This window comes from Amblyomma maculatum, chromosome 1 (assembly GCF_055883805.1).
Source record: "Amblyomma maculatum isolate TAMU_Amacu chromosome 1, ASM5588380v1, whole genome shotgun sequence".
Taxonomy (NCBI): Eukaryota; Metazoa; Arthropoda; class Arachnida; order Ixodida; family Ixodidae; genus Amblyomma; species Amblyomma maculatum.
The window spans coordinates 264,507,612-264,532,326 of record NC_139344.1 but is presented as its reverse complement, the minus strand read 5'-3'; the positions used below and the strand labels follow the sequence as shown (position 1 = coordinate 264,532,326).

The 24,715-nt window shown below is 46.6% G+C and overlaps 1 protein-coding gene across 1 annotated transcript in view; it reads right to left on the bottom strand.

The window, feature by feature from the left end:
* Positions 1 to 24,715, bottom strand: part of LOC146206435 (uncharacterized) — a 422,112-nt gene that overhangs the window by 234,028 nt on the left and 163,369 nt on the right. The window contains exons 7-8 of the mRNA XM_084591099.1: positions 19,224 to 19,371; positions 17,279 to 17,525 (exon numbers count right to left, since the gene is read on the bottom strand). Coding sequence (XP_084447225.1) covers positions 17,279 to 17,525; positions 19,224 to 19,371 — 395 coding nt within the window. The remainder of the gene's footprint in view (positions 1 to 17,278; positions 17,526 to 19,223; positions 19,372 to 24,715) is intronic.

The window sequence follows — 24,715 nt, the reverse complement described above, 5'->3', positions numbered from 1 at the left end:
AAGGGCCCGCGAGGAGAAATTAGAGGGCGTTTCTGCTCGTATGAGCTAGGAATCCCGTCGGCCAAGTCCATCTAATTCTGCGAACTAATTAACGCTCTACAGGCCAGCCACGTGCGCACTTCGCTCAACTTTAGAGCTTCAAGAAATCCGTCATCTTACCATTCGCACTGACCTGTCTGTGATTTTTTACTTTCGTCCCCATGAGCGCTCCATTCATCTCCTAGCTGCACGCAGGACTGCTGTTTCCATCTGAGGAACGCTATACATATCAATATGGCTTACGCGACGGGATGTCTGAGAGGAGAAAGAAATAAATTCGTGCCCGCATCGAACCAAGAACAAGCACTAATAATGTCGGCCAAGTGTTGCGAAGGAAAGGCACATTGATCTGGATTAGAGTTTGGCCCCACTAGAAAAGAAAAAAAAAAAACAAGTACGGATCGGAAATCAAAGGAAACAAAACACGATGAAGAGAATAGCTGCGAAAAAGAATATGCAGCAGGAGAAGTGGCTCGATTCTTTACGGTTCGCTTTCGAACGACGGGTTTGTTTAAAGATCCGAGGTAACAGCGTTCTGGCGAGATAACTTGGCAGAATAGTAGCTAATTAATGAGGCACCCCTCCAACAAATTAGCGTCTCTTTGGGAACGGAACCAAGGAAAACAAAAAAATCGAGATTCGAAATCCACAACCCAGCACATGAACCCGCTGTACACAAAACTTTTTTAATTATGTTCCTTATTGCTCATGTATTCGAGCCTTAAGCGCAAGTTCCTGTTTATTGCTAACTTCGGCTCTCGGTTCGAACTGAGACACCTGTGAGTCGAGCGACGGAGCGAAGAGCGCTCTGTATACAAGCCCACTGTCCCCAACTCGTCCGTCCATTTCAGAGTGTCCACGAGCAGTGTCAAAAAATGAAAGGAAACGAAAGGCGGGGCTCTTTCACTGAAAACATCCGCACGGCCAAACACAGGCCAAACAGAGAAACCAGGGTCGTCAGTCCGCGCGCACGCATAAAGGGACGGTGCCTCAGCCGCAATATGAAGGCCCGCCGACGCGTCTCTCGCCAGGACTCAATGGCGCTCACGTGAAGCGGACACAAATGAAACGGCTGGGGCTGTTTTAGGCTGCCGCCAGCACTGAATTGGAGCCCTTCGAGTCGGTGTTGCCATTTGGTTGCGGCGGTCGGTGCGCGACACGCGGATGCGAAGTGCGTGGCAAGCCCTCGCCTTAATAAAACGTAACGCGGGTCGCGTGCATCGTCACGGTCATTTTATGATTAAAAGGCGCCTCCCTTTGTTCTTACTTACCTTTTTTTTTTTTTTTTTTTTTTTTTGCGGTGGGTCTTGAAAGTTTACCGAGATTAATTAGGTGGCAGTGGGAAGCAGGATTTCTCAGCGGTCCTTTGCGCGATCTCTCCATGAGCTGTAGCAACCGAAACAGGCCGGCTATAGCAACGACTGGCAGAGATTAGCCAGCCAGAGTAATTAGAGTTTGCTCGCAACGGTGGGCGAGCTTTATCATGCTTTCTTGAACATAAACTGCAAGAAACGAGTATACCCTTTCCTTCGACTGGCTCTCTTATTCAAAGCGTCCTTTCAAACCCGAATTACGAAGGGGTCAGATAAAATACGATGATAGTTTCACATTATGATAACTGTCGTACCTATAAAGAAAACTAGTATAAATATTTTGTCAGCGCTGTTAAAATTTTAGAAATATGTATATCGCTACTTAGGAACGATCAGCATTTGGTCTGTTTTGCGCAGCTATTATCCGGTAGTGTGAAATACCAAAAGGAAGGGCTCGAACGAACTACTTCGCGCGCGCCATGTAGTAATGAGTACACTGAATACGTCATTTCGCAAATTTGTGGCACTGGGTGAAACTCAGCATTAGTCGTGTGACAAAGAAGCATTTCATTTTAGTATTGTCATATTTTTTTAATTATTATTACTATTGTAAGGTAACGCGAAGGTCGGACTTGGGGGATCAGGCTTTATTGCAGACCTGAAGCCTTGGTCGCCACTGCAGCCAAACACACTCCGCGATGACGATGGGTATCTACAAGAGGGAGCAGGATGAAGATGAAGGAGCACGTTCAGCCGTGTGGAAGATGAAGCGCCACACACTGCTCACACTATCTTTATCAACACGCGTTAAGCCACATTAGAAATACTAATCACAGAATCTTTTTCCGATAAGTTTGTTTCCTTTATTCGTAAAAGGCATTGACGGTATAGCGTTAAAGGCTCCATTCACCGAAAATGCGGCGCCGACGTTGTGAGCGAAGAATCGCGAGGCAGTTGACATGGCGGCGCGCTGACCGAACATTGGGTTGCCTGACGTTGGACAGGAGCTGCCAACTCGGGCCTCTCCTTTCATGTGGGAGGGTGATATCAGAATCAGCCTGCCACAGCCCTAGCATTTACGTTACCCCATAGGCCACGCAGGCAGGTTTATACGGCTTGGCCAAAGCAGAGATTTTTATGTGGCTGGTAGCGTACGCCATCGCGCCATAAACATAAAGGCGGAACTTAAGTGTCCTCCATACTTTTTTTTCCGACATCAACCAGTTCACGTTTACGATGACAACGGACATTTAAGAAATTTTATAATTGTACCCTACTGCAACATGATGTATCTGCTTTCGCTGTCTGGTGTGCTGCCAAGAAACCCGTACTCAACAGCCCGAGGACTAATGTTGCTTCGAAAACTGACGACCCAAATTTCACATGTGCGATCAGTGGTGACCTGTTTTCGTGCAAGGATAAAATACACGACCTGGGAATTGTTTTGGGACTCTTCGCTTGGTTTTCTGCGCCCACACAAACCGCATCACCAGGAACGCTTTCCGAACCCTCGGTAAAGTGATTCGCATCTCCGCAGAGGTTCAGGGACTTTTGTTAGACTTTATTGCTCCTTGTGGCGCACATTATTGGAGTATGTGTCCGTATGAGAAAACAGCGCTTGCTTGTTTAATAAATATTGCATGAAAGGGATTTAGGTAGAAGTTCACCGGCATTCTGCAAGGATAACCACTAAACTCGCTGCCTCACATTTTTATGGCATATATGAAAAATCTGAGAATATAACATCAGTTCGAAAAAATAAATTGAGATTTAAATGAAGATCTGTGGTGAAAGCGAATACTTGGACTCTAGATGCGCAAAAGACGATGGTGTCATTGACTGCCCAGAACTTCCCATCTGACGTCGTGTCTCACAAGAACTCAACAAGATGTATGTCTTTCCATGTGACACGAGGCCTAGAGTTTATCAGTATTGCCTAGAGAGAAGCCTGGCTACGCTGCCCTTCATTCACCATGGGACGGTGCAGGAAGGGCGGGAAGATGAGGCTTCGTATTAGCCTCGGCTACTTTTGGGCGCGAAACATGAATCCAGCCGTATAGCAGCACCATGACTCCTCTCGCGGCGAGCCTTGCAGAGATGCTGTGAACGTTTACGTTCCAGCCCAACGCTGCATTAAGCTGCGTTAAATTTTGCTGATGTGAAAAAATCACTAAATTTGTTCACAGAGGAGAACATCGTGACACAGCTACCTATTCCGAGGTAGAATTAACATTTTTTGGCTCAGCGCTAGCCAAGCCAAGCAGGAAACCTTATCTTCCCGGAATTGGCGGGCTAGCTGAAGTTAAGAAACTCGCATAGACGGTGGCAACTTTTTGCCCTTTAGGTAACACATAAATTTACGACTCGAGGCATCACCAAAAACGTAGTTGTACACATTCTGAAAGCTATCTGCGTTTTTTTTTTTTTTTAAAACATTCGACCGAATCTCTGAGCTACGTTTGCTTCATTCCTCGAGACGTCGGACTACAAATCTGCACCCGGTCTCTTCGTGTTCGAGGAGTGAAACATCGCCCTGCGGTAGTTATTTAGTTGAAACTGCTTTTAACCTTCTCATGCACGAACTGCAGTGCACGCTGTAAAAAAAGAAAGGATAAAATTACATGTAAAGACCCCAATGACCGTAAAAATGAGGCAGGGTTTTCACTTAATTAAACAGAGTAGACGTATGAAAGGACGAGTTTAGCTTCATTGGCTCATGCTTTTGCTTTGTGTTTATTGTTGATGGAAACGATGCTGCGCACAACACGAGAGAGAATGGAAATAGAACACAAGGGGTGATCGGCATCGACGATTACTCGCTTCCGACTGAAAATACCTGGTTTCTAATCCGTTCCACTCCGACGAGGCTTTTTTGTTGGTCTGCTACTGTTGCTATGCTAGGCTAGGCGAGTTAAGGTCATTTCAAGGACAAGCCACGCACCGCATTGGTCAGCCGGTTAGACCTCCTGAAGTTGTGCTTTCGCAGTAAATATATAATACATACCTAATGCCCCAGCTAAATTTAAGCAAGGTTTTGACAAATGCAGTGGGCCCGAGCCCAGTGAGACGAATTCAGAGCCATCCAGAGTGTCCTATGCTAATCTGCTGTATTTTTCGTTCACCAAAGTTAATTAATTAGCAAATATTAATTATATATTTTTAGTTATTGCTTCGAAAGAAAAGGTGTTAATACAAAAGTAGTAGATCTCCTAGAAAGGGCTGGCTACGTTGTTTCCATCACACTACGACTTACGCCGCCCTATATGTAGGCCTACAAAAATGCTGTCACGTGATCAACTATTATTTTAAATCATTCGCCATGTGCGTACAAGCAGTTTCATCTTGGAGAGCACGGTCCAGAAAAGTGGATTTTGTTATCTCGGACGCGTCTCGAGGCATTAAAGTGACACCGCAGTCACGAGGAAGTTATTTTAATTGCGCCAGGCGTCGTCTTCGGCTAATAAAAGTATCACTTTACGTAAATGGTAGTTTGATGGAAACAACGTGGCTAGCCGTTTTTCGAGAAGATATACAACTTTTGCATTCGCCCTGTTTTTTTTTTTTTTCAAGCCAATAATTAAAAATGGCTAATCTGTCTTTACTAATTAATGAACTCTAATGAACGAAAAATACTGTAGATTAGCATAGGTGACTCTGAACACCGCTGAATTTGTTTGCGCGCGCGTGTATGTGAGCGTTCGCGCGTGCGCGTGTGTGTGTGTTTGTGTGCGTGTGTGTGTGTGTGTGTGTGTGTGTGTGTGTGTGTGTGTGTGTGTGTGTGTGTGTGTGTGTGTGTGTGTGTGTGTGTGTGTGTGTGTGTGTGTGTGTGTGTGTGTGTGTGTGTGTGTGTGTGTGTGTGTGTGTGTGTGTGTGTGTGTGTGTGTGTGTGTGTGGTTGTGTGTGTGTCACACACAGCGAATAATAAAAATTTGAGGCGTCTTGATATTGGCACACCATAGGATCAGTGAACACATGCATTCGACACACGTGAAGGAAGCGATACAGCAGTAACTTTGCCACTGTTGAAGAGCAGGCCTTTGTCACCTGTGTGGCATCGCCGTCCTGGAATCCCCAGACCAGGACGAATTATTGCTTTGCCGCATGCGATGTCCTAGGCAGCACCATGTCTTATTAAATAAACAAGCAGTTGCTTAAAAAACAGCGCTCACACGACAACACTCACACAGTGATTCTTCGGTTTCTCGCGGCAAGAAAAAAACGTCATCATTTCGTTACGTTAAAACATTAGTGTAATAAACGGCGAATGTTAAAGCATGGCTTGAACTATATAATTATACGAGCGAAATATCTGTAATGTGTGGTTTTGCAACACGCTAAGGTGGCTCAGCGGTTAAGAGGCTCGGATACTGAACCGGAGTTCCTGGTTTGAAAGCCGACCGCGACGGCCGCGTTTCGATGGAGGTGAAACGCAGATGCCTCCTATGCGAATTCAGAGCACCTTAAAGGTGGATTCACACGGCGGACCAAATCGCGAATCACACTCACGATTCGCTGTGACGTGGCCCTAAGTCAGTGATTTCCGATGCTTCGTTTCAGTCCGCAAGCAGTAATTCGCGATAAGGCCGCGGGTCCTTTTCACAATTCGGATCCTTCACGGACAAGACATTTTTTATTTATTTATTTCTCTCGCGGAACGCTTTCCAGCTATGCTCCCGGTGCCCAAGCATAAACAATGTAACATACATTGCACTAAAACGCTGGAGGAAAGCGAGAAGCAGCTTCAAACGACTGACGGCAGCCGTTCCTATTTTGGAGTCGAACTAGCCTGTTTTTGCCTTCATTCGCAGTACATGGTTTTCACAGAAATTGCAGTGGCAGGCTCTTGCACTGCGCGATACCGAATGCGTGAGTTTCGTGGCTGCACAGAGCAGTCGCTTGAATGTATTAATCGCTTTCCTCAAGCGTTTTGGCGTGCTTACAGTTACGCTGCATACGCTTTGGCATTTGGCATGTACTGGGAGCATAGGGGCAGCAGTCCGAATGGTCGTCTTCCAAGGGTTGAAAGCAGCATGTTCATGCAGCTCTCATAGAGTAAGCGCGAACGCTTGCACTGCAGAGAACTGCCTGCGTAGTATATCATATCGAGCGGAACAGTCACCACAACAATACTTTGGCAAAACTATGCAAAACGACGCAGCAGTAGCTGCTGCAGGCTGTCGCTCCCCGCGCATTCACCCAACGCTAATAGAACTAGTTCTATTAACGTTGCATTCACCCACCGTCCACCCATGCCGTCCACGCATCGTCCATAGTAGGCTACCCTCGATAACAGTGCGCCAGAACAAGGCTCACCTCTCGCGCAGTGCTCTGGGAGAAAGAGTAAGTCCGCTCTGTCGTCTGCTATTCTCGCCCACCGTGTGAATGCTCGCCGCGGACGGGCGGACCCCGGATCAGAGGTCACGTGACCGATCGCTTCGTTATTCGGTCCGTCGTGTGAATCCACCTTAAAGGCTTCAAGGTGGACGAAAATATTTCGTAGCTATCCATTACGGCACCTCTTTCTCTCTAGTTTTCATTCCCACCTTCATCCCTACTCTTACTGGATGTAAAAACAGCGCGACAGACGAACACCACAGCAAAGGAACATAAGACGAGCGCTAACTCACAACTGTGTGAGAGCATTTTGTATTTTGGAAAGAAAAGCTGAGCATCAGAACGAACATGAACCAACATGTGGGGTTAAGCATGAAACTAAGTATGTGCCGTGTGCTGAAGGTGTAGTCTATAAAATCCCACTATTATGTGGACAAGTGTACATTGGGCAGACGGGGCGGTGTATTAATACACGTTTGAAAGAGCATGCAAATAACTTAGACGCTAACAAATCTACTAATCTCGTTGACCACGTCCGTGACTGCGAATCTTGTTATCCTTCACTGCACTATTCTGATATCCTTTATAAATACCCGGCCCGCTTAACACGTGAAATAATGGAGGCCTACCACATGAGGAAAAAACCTAGGTTGTGTGTAAGTAAGCCATCAATTTATCTACATGAAAGTGAGATTGCGTGCCTGCATCCCACGTAGCATCACGTATTTATTCTTTTTTTCCATATATTGTGTTCCCTCCTTAATAAACTTTCAGTTGTGAGTCAGCGCTCGTCTTGTGTTCCTTTGCTGTGGTGTTCCTCTGTCGCGCTGTTTTTACATCCAACATGCTCCAACAACTTGTCCGTTTGGCTATAGTGTTGAGCCTACTCTTACGGCGTGGTTTAGGTGTCCACATAAGAGGGCAAGATACAGCGCCTCCCTTTTCTTATAAAGCAACTTACAATTTACAAGCGTGGTTTTGCACGTTTTAGCAACGTTGTACACTGTTTGATGGTTTTAATTAGGGTAACTCCCGAACTTCGCCCTAAGATTGAACGCGATGTTGCCTTTAACACCGGTTTTTCATTCCATAACTTTTTATATATTTTTGCTGAGGTGGGTTATGGGGCAAGGAAGGCGCAGTATATGTTTCAGTTTTCGGCGTACAGCTACACTTAATTAATTCAAGGTGACATCGTCTTTTCATTCCGCGATATGTTTTTTTTTTTTATTTAAGCTAGTATTTTGGGAAACGAAGGCGCAATATGTCTTCACTGAAAGTCATTAGAAGTTGCGCAGAGAAGCAGAGCTTACACTCTAAACATTTTAGTTAATTACTGGTTTCTCGGTTGCATTTTTTCTTATAGTTTCTGTGCGCCTGGTGGCATATTTCACTCACAAAAACAATCTTTGTGTAAAGCTCTTCGTATATTTTTAATGCATAAAGCGTCATCTTGAGCATCCTGTATATTACACCACGAGTTGACATTGCCTTATTGCACAAAGCTGGGCATACCGTTTGCGTTGCCAGAGGGCTCCCTTGCAAAGTGTCTGCGCATCACTTGAGCCTAAACTGGCAGCTCATGCATATGATGTGTAAGCTCGGCAGAAGTAGAAGCGTATTTACGTGCTATACCACTTCGCCGTCTCCACGTGGCTTTGAATGTGGACACCTTCGGTTTCGTGTTCGATAACATCGGGGCCTTTGTGCGTCGAATTGCTCTGAAGTCTTAGCGTGCGCTGTTTTGGTTTTATCCGGCATACGCTATCAAATGTTCCGGATAGAGCAACCTTCTTTGAAGTCAGGAGAACAGCTCGTTTGTATTTTTCTCATTCCCATTAGCATAATACGCAGCGGAAGCGTAGACGGCTTTCCTAGCTCCGCGATTACACGTTTACATGTACTTTCGCTGCCTCTTCAGGAAGGGTGTTGATTCGCTCAAGAATCCATAAAAATGCACATTTACATAGAACGCCTATTGTAGGTTGCTTGGCTGCGGACAAACTCCCCCTTTCGGAGAGTAAGAGAGTCAGTTATAGGAGGTGCAAACACCCTCTTTCGGGGTAAAATTGTTTGCCGTATATTGTTTTTACTATGGGGAAGCGGGGGGGGGGGGGTAGCGTATGTTCTACACCATGTCCGAAATTCTGGGACCTTATTTTAATTGCGAAGCAACCATGTGATGTTATAACACACTGTGATATAAGTACATGTTGAAGGAATCGTTCGAAGCTTCCGATGTGCTAAAAAAGTTTTATTTCAGAGCTTTTCCTGCGCTCCAGGAGAGCAGTTAAAACTGTCATAGGAAACCAATAATTCTGAGGCAATTGCGGAGTATCGCAAGACCCTCTTTAAGTATATTGATAGGAATGGTCTGAGCTTCCAATGCGCACCTAATATTTTGGCGCGAAACTTGATCTATGCTAACAACAAATACTTTATAATGTCACAAAAAAAAAAATGAGGCGAGTTTTTGAAAATTAATAGCACAAGAGTAGAGTTCTGTCGAAGGAAGATGTGCTTATATATTGATTGTTATTGTGATGACCAGCAATACATGAGAAAAAAAATACGATCAAAAAGTTTTTCCCCAAAAAATCAATAAACGGCCCAAATGAAAAACACGAAACGCAGGACTTGAGTGAAATATGAACTAGCCACCCCCGAGTGTCCCTCGGCTCCCACTTTCTCCGGCTGCGGACTAGCTCTGGGCGCATTATAAGACTCGCGAGGAGCACGTGCAGATACAGGAGAACAAATAATAAAATATGCTTAGAAAAATCAGCCTGAAATTCAAACAGTTCCACGGAGAGACATCCACAGAGTACAATAATGTCAAGGAAAAAATGTCTTGAGGCTTCCATAGGAACACACAGAGCGACAGCGTTAGAAGTCTCGTTGTGGCGAAAGCTCACAGGTGACCGGCCTGACGGTAATCCCTGACTGGTCGAGAAGGTATTGACGTCACATGTCACATGACCAATGAAATAGAGCAAGTATGAGACTCTTTGCTGTAAGGGAGATCGATTGGAAAGGGATGGGCAAAACAGGAACTCGTACGGCCAGACTCATACAGTTGCTGCTCTTGTCTCGTGCTGAAGCCCTAAGCCGCTGGCAAAATAAACAATTCAGAAAGTTAGGTTGAGCAAGCACTAAATTAACCTATAACCCTCATTCGTATGGGTCAACTGAAGTCCTTTCGTGTCAATGCGTTTCATAGCGTGATTGATTGATTAAAACTTTAACTTCCACCAATTTAGGAGGCCCCCTACTCCCCGCTCCTGGCACGCAGGCCTGAGGAACGGGGGCTGGAACCTCCGCGACTAAGGACTGGCGAATATACATTGGCTATTCGCGGCCTGGTCTGACATGTGACGTCATCACTCTCCTGTAGAACGGAGTGCGTAAGCGTAAGGCCTTGTGAAGAAGAGGTCAAGTTTCCGGAAGCTGTAGCGAGTGACTGACTCTCTACCGTTATCATTTTTCACTCTTCCAAGGCTGAGTTAGGCGTTCGCTAATGGGCTGTGTGGCCTCTCTCAGTCGTTGGCATCACATTGCAATGCATGCGAAAGACACCAGTGCGATCGATCCTCGTGTTCAGACGATTAGTTGGCAACGTTTCAATGTGTTGAGACAGTCTACCATGATGATATTTAGCCACGTTCACGATGCGTTGCACATCTATTGGCATGAAGGGCGTTCTTGATTTTGGTCCCAATTGCGGCTCGCTGACTGCAAGCACTTCCGTGATCAGAGGAGCATTGGTGCCAAGTCTCGAGGCGAAGTACGTTGAAAAATGATATCAGAAAAAAAAAAAGAAAAAAAGAACATTTGTTGTGGTTTAGCTCTGGTTAACGCTAGTTGAATTGCGAAAAATTGGGCAACAAAAGTCAGAAAGGAGAATGGGGTTCAGCGTTCATTCTGGCATTGAAAGTTTACCACCCTAGTATCCTCTCTATCGGCTCTGCAGCGTGATCCTCAATAAAAGCTCACCGCTGGCGAATTTTCGGAGCAAGCGGTCCCGTAAGAAGAAGATGGGGAATTGCAGCAGAAAAGGAGATGCCAGCGAAGGATAGGAAGAGAGGCTCCGCGGTTTACTCCCTCGCTGTATTTTTCAGCGTCACTGGCCCGGCGTGCTGCGAACCAGCTGTAGCGACGGGGAAGACGTCGAGCGGAACGGCCCGGATGTGCTGCGAGTGTGGCGCTCTGCCGCGATGGCCCAGGCATCCCGCGAACTGTTCGAGAATCGGATAGCCGCAGCCCGTGCAGCCTGTCCGCATCGACCGCCCACGCCTCGCACACACCCTGAATCCTAGACGGTGGACGTACCCTCCCCATCCTACCCATGCTCTCCTTTGGAGGGTCGACAATTGGATAGCCGCAAACAAGGCTGCTGTGCTTGAGGTCCTCTTTGCTCTCTCGGCTAATCCTCCTTTTTCGCTTGAGTGCGTGTCTTAAAAGTGCCAGACGGAGCAAAGCGACGCAACATCGGATTCAGCGCGTTGGGCGTCTTGACCGATTAGTGTATAGGGCTCGGACAAACGGGCTCACTGGAACGCCATGTCGCACTATAGCGTACGCTGTGAGGTTAGAAAAAAAAAAAAAAAAAAAGAAAGAAAGGAAGAAAGAAAGAAAGAAAGAAGGAAAGAAGGAAAGAAGGAAAGAAAAAGAAATGTGCACGCACGCACGCACGCACTCACGCACAAAAACGTTTACTCCGTAAAGCGTTGACCGTAGGGCTCGAGGCACTTTTCATTGGAGTTGGTTACGCGCGCGCGGCCCAACGGGTTAATAATGTACGGGGAGGGGGTAAAAGTTTTCAGGCTGCAGGTTTTGCTTCTGGCCAGCATATTCTGACACGTGAGAACCCATTAAAGCTATAGATTATCTCAGAGGTTGGAATAATGCTTATTCTACCCTCCACATGTATTTTGAGATTTGGGGCCGTCGTAGCTGCCTTACTATATACTGCTCAGAAGCAGACCCTGTGGCCTGGGAACTTTTGACCACCCCTGTACTACGTACATTAATGCAGTCGGGTGAGACTGAATGAATAAGTTTTTTTTTTCTGCATATTTATGATTTCGGCATCGAGGTTTGCTCTTCGAAATGAGCTTCGGCTAACCGCTGACAAGTCAATGATTGAATGTTCGACCAAACAGCGAGATTTTTTTTTCACGCATCAGTTCATCATTATGGACTATGCGGAAATAGACGCGGTAGATAAATCCACATTGCGCTGAACCACCTATAGTATATGGTATACATGAGTACGCGGGTATTTTTACATCTTTCCTACTTGTCAAATGGGCCTGCGGTCAGAATTCATCCCGATATTAAGGCGAAAGCCTTTAATGGCTCATGCTGTCGTGGACAAAATCTGTCCCGCTTTTGCGGTGGCTCTGATTGGCCGAGGCGGGATGACGCCATAGAGGTCTCGACAAATCACAGAGCACCACCAGAGTACGCGCGAACGCGTGCCTTATAAGGCCACGTGGCAATCAATGGTCAATCACTAATTAGTGACTAATTAATTGATTAGTACTAATTAGTGACTAATCAAGTAATTCCTTTATTATCGAATCAGCAAATAATTAATTGAATAATTAATTATCTAGCAACTGATTACGTAATTGATTAATTAATCGCAAATTAGTGTCAGTTGCGTAGCAGAATGCGGCACTCAAGCCTTCGCGTTTCACTACTATTGTCGATAAAGTCCCTCGTAATTATTTTTCTCACCACTCGAAGGCCACCACCCCTAACAAGTGGCGGAAAGCTGTCCGTACGACATTCTTGTCCGCTTGAAGAATTTATATTCTGAGAAGAATACAAATAACGCCTATAACGTACGCTATAATGCCTTCGGACAATGCGGGGTAAGCTTCGAATAAAGAATAATAATAAAGCGACGCAGGCTATGAGAGACACCGTAGTAGAGGGCCCTGAAAATTTTCGGCCACATGGGGCTCTTTAACGTGCACTGGCATCGCACAGTACACGGGCGCATTGCCCAAGGATTCGATCCCACATCCGTGGGCACAGCAGTCGAGCGCCCTAACCACTGTGCCCCCGCGGCGGGGCCCAAAATAGAACAATCCTCGATTAAAACTGAAGCCTTCCGCAACACTTTCGTCAGAAAAGTACGCTAGGCTTCAGGTTGTTAGGTTGACTTCTCCGCATGACAGAACAGTGACGTGGAAAATGAGTAGAGGAGGCGGAAGGCAGGTGCCCGAGGCAGCACGGCCAAACCGATCTCCGCGCGCGAGAAGTGAATAAAAACGTCGGTAAGAGAAGAGCCCCTTGCAGGTCCCTTAGAGCGCCGCTCGATATATAGGTTGACTGGTTGAATTGAAGTTTTGCATGACTTCCCTACAGTTTTATAAAGTGATCTAATTTTGCTGAGCCATTCTGCTGAAAAAGCGTTCGCAAACGTTTGAATACGTCCCCTGAAACCCATCACTCGAATTGTCATCGCCTGTCGAGATCTCTGGTAAAACGGCTTATGGAGGCTTAAGGCCGCTTTAAAAAAGGAAAACAAAAATCATTCTGGTGCGTTTTGAGCCGATGCAGATCATCATCACCACCACCACCACCACCACCACCACCACCACCACCACCACCACCATCATCATCATCATCATCATCATCATCATCATCATCATCATCATCATCATCATCATCATCATCAGCCTGACTATACCCACTGCAGGGCGAAGGCCTCTCCCATATTTCTCCACTTAACCCGGTTCTGTGCTAGCTGCATCCACTTGACCCCTGCGAACTTCTTAATCTCATCCGTCCATCTAACTTTCTGCCGCCCTCCGCTACGCTTTCCTTCCCTTGGAATCCAGTTTGTTACCCTAAGCGACCATCGGTTATCCTCTCTTCGCACTACATGTCCTGCCCATGTCCATTTCTTCTTCTTAATTTCTACTAGAATGTCGGTAACTGCAGGTAGTGTTAGGTTTTTCTCGTTTACGAAACTCTACATTGTATTTATCTCGAAGAGAGGATAACCGATGGTCTCTAAGAGTAACCAAATGGATTCCAAGGGAAGAAAAGTGAAGTAAGGGGAGGCAGAAAATTAGGGGGGTGGATGAGGTTAAGAAGTTCGCAGAGGTCAAGTGGATGCAGCTAGCATAAGACCGGTCTAATTGAAGGAATATGGGAGATACCTTCGCCCTGCAGTGGGTAAAGTCCGGCTGATGATGATGATGATGATGATGATGATGATGATGATGACATTCTATCTTATAGACAGGTACGTAAGCACTGGCGTTTCAAATAATCCCCCCTATTAGTCACCAAAGCACTTAATAAACTGCAAGACACCAACTAAGGTTTCTTATGGCACGGTTTGAGTATGCTATTTTTCTTAATGGAGTTAAAAATTTTAATGGAAGAATTTTTAATGGAAAACAAAATTACAATATTTCCCGATTTGGCTAGCTTTTTTAGATATCCGCTCGTGCTACCGCCAAACTGCCGAGTAGCACCGGCCCACAACACTACCCAGCTTGAGCAAGGCTATGAACGTTTGACTATTGCGACAAGGTAGCCCTTCGTGAATAGCGCCGCCTAAGTATGCAAGCATTTTTGATTAAAGAGACTGATGGTACCAAGGAGAATGGTCGAAAAATCTGTTAATTTCTTCTCATTCACTGCCTAATCGCGCCCTTAATTGCAAAACAAAAATGGCTCTATTTATGGCAAAAATAGAGAAGGGCCTGTTTAGGTCATATGACGATAAAGGAAGAAAAAACCTGCAGCTGTTTTATCTTTGTGCAGCATGCCATTTTGATTGTTTAGTGAGGTGAAGCTTTTGGTTCATTTCGAACCGCCGCGTTATAACTTTCGTATGCCGACCTCAACGTTGCGTGTTCGATTCCCGGTCCCCGCGGCCACATTTAATAGAAGGAGAAATGCAGAACCACCTCCGTGATGAGCGGAGAGTAGGCTAAAGACCCCCAGGATGTCTAAATCAATACAGAGCGCCTCACAACGTTGTTCCCAAGCATAGCCCACGCGTCACTTGGAGACGATAAATATGACAAATGTCACTTGTTAGTTTTAGGTAGAAAGCTTGTTATTGTTCCCCATATTCGCAATTTCAAAATATGGACAGAATGGAAATTCTAGGATAGTTATGAATAGTAGGAAGCGAGCATTTTATTTTTTGTTCAGCAGTCAAAGAAAACATAGGAGCAGAGAGAATTAGAACAAACCGTGGCTGCTCACGAAAGGTGAGCGACTGTGGGAGACGCGCAAAGAGAGAGGGTCAGTTATTTAACATATAGCAGCGACATGTTCATCATCATAATTATCATCATCATCGTCGTCGTCGTCGTTGTCATCAGTCGAACTATACGCACTGCAGGGCGAAAGCCTCTCCCATATTCCTGCAATTAACCCGGTTCACATCGCCCTCGATTTAAGCATTGTGTTGCATGAACAGCGCGTTACACTAAATGTGTTTACGAAGTGCAGCGTTAATTCCGGAGAATGAGGCGGAACCTCGACCGTGAAATTGTAGCCCGACCACGCACTGAGTGGCGAGAGCCGACGCCTCGTCAGCACTAGCCGAAGGCGTCGGCTCTGAAAACAAGGCGGTAAATAAGCCGTGAGCTATGGCACGGAAGACATCGTCGGCGTAGCAAACGTGGGCGGCTGGTCAGCACTGACGTGGTTTGTTGAGACTAGGTTTCGATCCTTCAGTAAGCTCCCACTCAACAGCACGTAACGACGGGACTAACCAACACCAAGTAATGCAACTCAACCTGCAACGCGATATCCAGTCAGCATAAGAATTAAGTGAATACCGCCTCCACACAGTAAAACCATAAATGATGTGACGCAAACACCGAAGCAAGACCACGCGCAAAATTTACTTCAGCGGTTGAACTTACATTTTTTTTTGTATTTTGCTTGCATATTTATTTCGCAAAAAATGTTTCTCACCTCTTTCAGTTTGACACAGAGCCACCATACACTGAAGAGTGCGTTGAAAAGTGTGGAAATAGTTCCCCTTATATGACTGAGAAACGATTCTTTTCCTGACCCTTTCTTCCATTCATTTGCTTCTCAGCCAAGCATTGCGCGCAGCGGCAAGCCTGATAGCCAAGCATTATCCAAGGTATGGCATCGGGGTGGAGTCTTACCAGAGGCAGAAGTACGTCATGAGAAATTAATCCCTATAAATGTTCTCTATGCAAAATTCATTTTGCTACTAAGGTGTGCTCCGTTTTGGCATTCACATCTCTTATGCATACCTGCAGGGTGGCGTTTTAGAGAGCTATTGCGATACCTGGACTCACCTCCTTGGTGAACTCGTGCTGGTCCAGGCTTCGGGAGAGAAAAAAAAAATATGCCGACGATTACGTTACTTCCTAATCCGAAATTTGAGCGCAGCTTATCAGCTTTTTCACCTTTTTGATAGATTAAGGCAAAAATTTTGAGCAAGACATGTGTGTATAATTACAGACAACTTCTTTATTTTTCACACATATTCTTCAAGAAACATTCGACTAACAGTTCTTGACTCTCATGAAGAAGGCTTTGTGGTCGCAAATAAAGAAAGCAATTGGGTTATCGGGAGGTTGCGGGGGCCCATAGGAACGTTGCGCGGCGAAGAGATAGCAGCGACTGACTGATGCCGCTGACGCCGCTAGCGAGTCAAGGCAACGTGGCTCTGCGTTTCGGCTTGGGATGCACGCACTGTGATCCGCTGATGCCGAGCCGGCGCTTCGGCAACCGGAGAACACCGTCGCCGCCACGCAGAAAGAGGGGTAGGGGGGGGGGGTACAAGCAGCGGCGAACGGTGGCGGCAGGAGCGCGCGCAGCAATCGGAGAACACGCGCGGTCGCCGCCACGGAGAAAGAGAGAAGGGGGAGAGCACGCGCTGCCCCAGCTGCAGAGCTCGTTACGAGGGACAACGTCAACGGCGGCGGTGACTTGAAACGCAGGAACGGGAGCCAGAGCTGCGCTCTAAAAACGAAATGCGGCATTGGCCACCCACCCACCGTGGTGGTGCAGTGGTAAGACGCCATACTACTGTGCCGGGTTCGATCCCGACCGCGGCGGCTGCGTTTCGATGGAGGCGAAACGAAGAGGCGTCCGTGTGCTGTGCGATGTCAGCGCACGTTAAAGATCCCCAGGTGGTCGAAATTACTCCGAAGCCCTCCACTACGGCTCCTCTTTCTCTCTTTCCACCTTCACTCCCATCTTCCTCCCTTCCTCTACGGCGCGGGTCAGGTGTTCACAGAGACAAGTGTGACAGATACTGCGCCTTTCCCTTCATTTCAAACAATTATTATTATTATTATTATTATTATTATTATTATTATTATTATTATTATTATTATTATTATTATTATTATTATTATTATTATTATTATTATTATTATTATTATTATTATTATTATTATTATTATTATTATTATTATTGACCACCCATGGTGCTCACTTAGGAATGCTACCCCTGTCTATGTATTAGCAGCTCCGTCCGACTGCACTTCGCAGCAGAAGAACGATTGCCCAAGTAAACGGTCGTGACCTTCTGAGACCCAATATTTAAACAAAAAGCAGCTCACCGATGAGGTCGAAGAGGTAGACTTTGTTGCGCAGCCGCTGCTCCATGCCCAGGTAGACGAGCACCCTGGCGGCGTGATGCTTCACATAGCGTGCGTACTTGGTGCTGTGGTTGGTGTAGTACCACTCGTCTGAGGGTAGAACCAGCTGCGTCAGGCTGTCCGGGAGCTCGGCGTCCGTCAGCGCCGTGTGGTGGTCGGGCACCAGCGCCAGCGTGGCCACGATTTGCAGCACCAGACACAAGAGTTGCTGCAACACGCGGTCGCTCATCAGTGTGGGCAGGGGAAATGGGGCAGTTGTTGACTACACACAGCAAAGACATGGCTACCCGGAAACTTTGACAAGCAGCACAACAAAATAGCTCACTTTGTACACGTGATAAATTAAGAAAAGACTAGCCAAACAAGGATACAACTTGGGTAAAACACTCTGCGAAAGCCGTGATCCCCCTCTTTTTTCCTCCCCATTTGCTCCCCTTGTTCTTTCCATCTTCCTGCTGTTTTATTTATTATTAATCTGCTCTTCTTTCACTTCCTCTCTATTGGCCATCTGCCTTCTTCAATTCTTCTGTTCCATCCTTCTTCGTCTTTCTCGTCTTCTCTCTGTTGCCTTCGCTCACTTTTGGCTTGATTTAGTTTCTGCCTGCCAAGGACAAAGAAGAAAGGAAGAAGCGAAGAAGACACCAGCCGAGCGAAGGGAGCGAAGAGGAAGAAAAAGAATAAGAGGAAAAACTCCTTGTTATTATTGTTCCGTTTTCTTCACTCCTTCTTGCTCTTATTATTTCCTTTATTCGACCCTCTATTCTTCTAGCTGTCTTTCTGTTTGTCTTTCTTCTCTACATTGGCTTAGCTCTTGGCTTCTCTTGATTTAGTGTGCAGTTTTCTAAGACAGCTACAAATACTACGGACTTGAGCTGCATTACAGCTCGGAGATCCGTACAACGGATCTCATCGTAAAAACGAAAAAAAAAAAAAACGTGTGCACACAAGGGGATAAGAAAAAAACAAAACAGGGCCAATAATTATACATCATTTAGCATCCACTCCATAAGATTTAAACTGTGAAGACTAAGTATGCGCTGTGTGCTGTACAACAAAAAGAGTGCTTTACATCGTGCCTAGCACGCGCAGGCGTTGCAAATGAAATACCGCGCACATATTCTGGATTCAATCATGAAGGATGAAAGCGCAAAACAGGCCTTGCTTTTGATGCTTTACTAGCTGATAATGATGAATTGCAATGTTTTAAGGGCATCCTTGGAAAGAGTGCCATAGCAAAAGGTATTTTTTCATCTCTATACTCAAGGTGGCGTCATAGGCCGATTCCAATCCACTCCATCGATGCCGACAACAAAGACAGGGCAATGGCTTGTATTCACTACATCACAGGTGTGCACCCGTTGGTTTCACTGGGAATCGTACTCCGGGCCTCTCGAATGAGAGGCGGATGCTAAAGCCACCAGGTCACCGCTGCTGCCGCTTTTAGATACTATTGGACGCCTCGAATGGCAAAAAGAACGGAAGAAGCGCTTTTCATAAATACGTAAATCTATATCCGGAGAGCTCGACTTACATCTGCACAGCGAGGACAACATAAACTGCAAGTTCAAACGTCTTCTTTTCGGTTGCTACAAACTCAACTTGGATTACTTCCAGCACTGCAAGCACTCGAGCGAACAAGAAATGTGGTATGTGCTGCATATACCGCGGTACCTTTGTATGCAGGCCGATTTCATTAATGATGCAGTCACCAAACATCATTTAGGTAGCTAAACCTAACGCGCCTTTACCGGCTACCTGGCTTCTGCCTCATTACAAGGTCCACTACATTACTGATTAATTTCTCGAGTGACTGATGATTAATTTCACTAATTAATTTCTTTCTTTGAGTTTCCTATTGTAGCGCGGGCCAACAAGAGGGTAAGTTCTAAATGATGCCAACACTCACGGGGTCGTGGGTTGAGTCCAGTGCGTTCACCAGTATCTTCAGGTGGGCTTCTTCGACCAGCTTGTTCTGCACTTCGGTGTTCTGGCTCATGAAGAGGACGGCTCGAGCACTCAGAATCTGCAGGCAGTGGTAGCTGCAATGTCGCCACCTGAAATGGCCGCCGCGCAGGAGTCAATGCAGTGGGACAGGCAGCAGCGCTCACGGCGTAGGGGGCCCTCCAGTGAGCACTACCAGCAAAGTGTGACATCGGGGCCAGGCTGTTTGGTACATTTTGGACGACATGCCCCGCTACAGAAAGGCCGTCACTAAAACGCGCTATGCACACAGTGGTAGCAGCCGCAACGAAAGATTAGAGTCAACAAAGCGTAGACGTCAGGCAGGTGCGGCGAATGAAAGACAAGCGCGCACATCAGAATGAGCACGCACTCAGCTATACTGGTTACACTGCCTTGTCTGACGCCAGCTTAGTGAGCTGCCAATTGTCTTTCAAAAACGTGCCTTTCGAATAAATAAACTACCATACCGATATCATACTCCTGATTACAAAATTACACACACAAAAAAAAATCAATATTCCTCACATGGACTCACAGTGTATTGCTTCAACCTATGCAAATGCTGCAGGTCAAAAAGTAATAAAAAACATTCGTCATTTCATATCACACGCGCCAACCGAAATTGTGGGAAGTCAATGAATTACACATAATACGAACAACGCATGCTGAAATTTACGTTGTTCATCACCATTAATCAGCTCTTATAAGAAACATCGAAAGTACTAAGGTATCTGATAATGTTAGTCACGTGATCTACTCTTTTAGGTATGCATGTTTCGGGTGTTTTATTTGCATTTCAGTCTTTGACCTGCGTTTTATGCTTGATTTGCTTATTTTTATGTAAAAATTAGGTGGCCCAGTGGTTACGGCCCTCGACTGCCAATCTCAAGTACGCGGGTTGCATCCAGACCGCGATAGATGCTCTCCAATGGAGATGAAAAATAAGGCCTCCAAGTATACTGTACGATGCCAGCGCACGTTAAGGAGCTCCAGGTGGTAAATATTGTTACGGGGTAGTTCAGCTTGTAGCAGAGGGCGGACACCGAAGACAAGACTTTCAAACAAACGTTCTCTGCAGGCACCAGCCGACGTTGTTGAACGTCGTCTTCTCTCAAACTCACGAGAGTCTTCTTCTTCTTTCCTTATGCGTATGCACCGCCTAATGTGACACTACCCCGCCGGCTGAAAAGCACCGTCCCGGTGCGTACTAGCGTCCAAACCAGGGTCTATGTAGTACGGCTTTAGGCGTGCAACATGGACCGTCTCGGTGCGTGGTGTAGAGGCATGGCGGACGGGATGCAAGGGCGCAATTTCGTATGTCACTGGTGTCACTTGTCGTAATATATGGTAGGGTCCTGTATAACGGGGCAAAAGTTTTTCCGAGAGGCCAACGCGGCGAGCTGGAGTCCAAAGCAGCACGAGAGAGCCGCAAGAATACTCGGTGTTGCGATGACAGGAATCATAGCGACGTTTCTGGGAGTGCTGAGAGGCTGCGAGTCGGTTGCGAGCAACAACGCGGGCAGCATCAGCTCGGGCTATGGCGTCACGAGCATATGAGCTGGCAGTGGTGACAGACGGGAGCAGGCTGTCAAAAGGAAGCAGAGGTTCACGGCCGTATAAAAGATAGAAGGGGGAGTAGCAGGTAGTGTCGTGACGCGACGAATTGTAAGCGAATGTCACAAATGGCAGCGTTATGTTCCAGTCACGGTGGTCATCAGAAACGTACATAGACAACATGTCAGTCAGTGTCCGGTTAAGGCGTTCGGTAAGCCCGTTCGTCTGTGGATGGTAGGCAGTCGTGAAAGAATGACGAACGTTGCACAGCCGTAGGATCTCGTCGATTATACGAGCCAGAAAGCAACGGCCACGGTCGGTGAGCAGTTGGCGGGGAGCTCCATGGACGAGTATAACGTCGTTGAGGAGGAAAGCAGCGACATCAGTTGCACAACTGGTTGGTATTGCTCGTGCGACCGCGTAGCGTGTGGTGTAATCAGTGGCCACCGCAATCCACTTGTTCACCGATGCGGACAGTGGAAAAGGCCCTAGAAGATCCAGACCCACTCGAGAAAATGGGTCTATGGGGATGTCGATTGGCTGCAGAAGTCCAGCTGGTAAAACTGATGGCTTTTTCCGGCGTTGACAGCGGTCACAAGCAGCTACGTAGCGGCGGACTGCGCGATATAGGCCTGGCCAAAAGAACCGACGGCGCACACTGTCGTATGTGCGAGAGACGCCTAGATGACCCGCTGTAGGAACGTCGTGAAGCTGTTGAAGGACGGCTGAGCGTAGGTGCTAGGGACTACTAGTAGAAGGTCGGGGCCATCAGGTCGCATATTGTGCCGGTATAAGGCGCCGTCGTGGAGCACAAACAAACGAAGGGAAGGGTCATGGCGATCGGCGCTGAGGCGATTGATAATTTCGCGAAGCTGAGGGTCCTGCGTTGCTCACGGCGAATGTTGGAGAAATCAGAAATAAAGAGCACGCAAGCGTCATTATCACATTCAGGTTGACTTGGCGGGTCGACTGGATGACGGGACAGGCAATCGGCGTCTCGATGCAGTGGCCAGAATTATAAACTACTGAAAAATTGTACTCCTGAAGGCGCAAGGCCCAACGTCCAAGGCGGCCAGTAGGGTCTTTGAGTGTAGAAAGCCAACACAGTGCGTGGTGGTCAGTGACTACTGTGAATGGCCCCAGCACCTCCTACCCAGCACCTCCACCAAGATGTTACGGGGTAGTTCAGCTTGTAGCAGAGGGCGGACACCGAAGACAAGACTTTCAAACAAACGTTCTCTGCAGGCACCAGCCGACGCTGTTGAACGTCGTCTTCTCTCAAACTCACGAGTCTTCTTTCCTTATGCGTATGCACCGCCTAATGTGACAATATTTCAGGAGCCCTCCACTACAGCGTCCCTCAAGCCCGAACAGCTTTGGGACGTTAAAAGCCTATAGGGATAAGAATAAAACTAAATGTGCTTTATTTGCTCTTTCCCCCAAGAAATACGGCACTGCAATGACAAGCCAGCAATGAGAAAATCCAACAAAGGGATAAGTTGCGTGCCTATGCAACTGTGCTCTGAACTCGCGCGCCGAAACTTTTTCGCCCATCGGTCAATGCAGTGCGTTGCACGCGGTCGAGTACGCGTAGAAAGTGGCCGCAAACTTCTGGGCCGACCACCCTTGTAAGCAGGTTGGAGAAATCAGTGACGTTCCGGAAGGTGCGGGACCGCAGCGCAAAACGGAGAAGCCAAAATGTGAAGACGAGAAGGCACACTCTCTGTTTTGAGCTGCAATCCTGCACCACGGATCACCAAGACGCCCCACCCCCCTTGCTTTTTCGGAACAACAAACACTTCACTGAAATTATCTTTTCAGCCTCCTGCTCCGAATGCTGCCGATCTGAGAACACAAATGCAACTTAAAACCTGCTTATTTTCGGTTGTGTAAGACTGCGGCAGAATGCAAAAAACAGCCGATTCTAGCTTTAATTGGTTTAATATGTGTTCCTTGTGCTCGATCTGTGCACTGCACCATTAAGGAAGGGGGACCATGCCATGCGAGGGAACGTTACACTTCGCGACACGCGACTTTGCTTTGCGTAAACGTCTTCTTTAATTTTAATGCCTGAGTTGGAAAAGCTTGTTTGTCTGCCTGTCTAAAGCCTCGGTTGGCAGCTTGAAAAATGGAGAAATTGAGGCTTTCTCCATTTACAGGGGAGAGGAAATACGGAAGATGGAAGCCGAAGAGGCGATGGTAGGCGACGGCTATGTGTGTGGTTAGGGGGGGAGCAGGGTACGGCCTGTCCAAGGGTGATTGTCGGAGTGGATGATGCTATACCTCCTGCACTGTCTGCACTCATCAGTGGCAGCGGCTGCTCCATTTTGGCGGGAAAACTAATTCTGACGCATGTTCTACACCATAAATTTCATTGATGTTGTACACATTTTTGTTATGAACTATCTTACACCTATTCTCATAGTTATAAAAAAAAGCTACTCAACAAGGAATAGCACGAGTCGCTGGTACCACCAAAAATCTAAGAGGGTGGCTTTATCTAAGGAGATGGTAATGACAAAACATTACCCAGGATGTCATCACGTGCACAAGATAGAAAGACTATTGCCTTCTTGTCTGAGCGAAAAAAAAACAAAAAAAAACGTCTGAATCAAATGTAGGTCAAAACTTGCGCTCCTGAAGTGTCTGGAACTATGACAAAATAGGTATTGCCTACTAAGACAAGAGAAGCTTACTAATGCATGGTGAAAAATGACGCTGAGTGTCGCAATGGCGGCGGCCACATCTATCTCTGTAATCATGGCACATTAGAACCTTTTAATCATTGACGAAAGCTTTCTTGCGTACTTAAGGCCTTGCGGTTTAGTGCTTTGGGAAAATCTGAACGCGGGCCTCAAATCCTTCCTCGCAGACAAGAAACGACTTTTCTGTCTTTTTCAACAAGGCGTTGAAAAAAAAAAATAGTTAACACTGTTTGGCTTCGGAGTAATCATGTCGGGTTGAGTTTCAAGGCCGCTTCTGATTTACTATATGCAAACTAACAGAGAGCTCAAGTAAGCGGTGTACATGAAGTGCACAATACCTCAATCTTTCTACAGCACTCAGTTTTAACCGAGACAACAAGTCTCAAAGAGAGGAACATAGCGCTGGTCTTCGCATTGCGTCCGCCAGTTCTACTTTTGCAACGCGCCTGGAGAAAACGAGGAAATGAGTTGAATGAAGCCGACATTCACCACTTGTTGTGGGACTATCCAGCACTGAAACCGACACGAATCTGGCACCTGACGATAGCTGGTATTTGAGCAAGCAATCCTGCCTTATATATCGCTTGGACGCAGGGACCTCATCATCGCTGACTCCTGGACTTATAAAATCAGCCAACCTTTTTCCGTTAAATTTATCATTTATTCATCCTTCATATGATACCCTACTGATGACCCGAAGCAATAAATATTGTTACAAAAAAACTGCATGCGTGTTTCTTTTTTCTTTTTTCTCTGGGGAAGGAAAATAATCATTATGAATTGTGTGAATACTCGGAGGGGAGCAGATTTTCTCTTTTTGTTTTTCGAGGACCCGGAGAGACAGCAGATCTCAAATAATTCGAAATAGGACGCTCGGGTACAAATTTAGCATGACACTGTGGCTTTGTTGCATTTGAGAGTGGATTAAGAGAACTTCTTGTTGGGCTAGTTGGTGTCTATTCATTATAAGTTAAAGGCGCCAAAACAACACGCAGACACACAAGAGAAGAACGGGACAGAGCGCTCTGTCCCGTTCTTCTTTTCTTGTGTGTGTGCGTGTTGTTTTGGCGCCTTTAACTTATAATTGAGAGTAGACGTTGCAGTGGGACGTTCAGCCATTGAGAGAGGTTCCGAACAGCTGAGTGACATGTACAGAGAGCGCCGTGGAATAACCCGG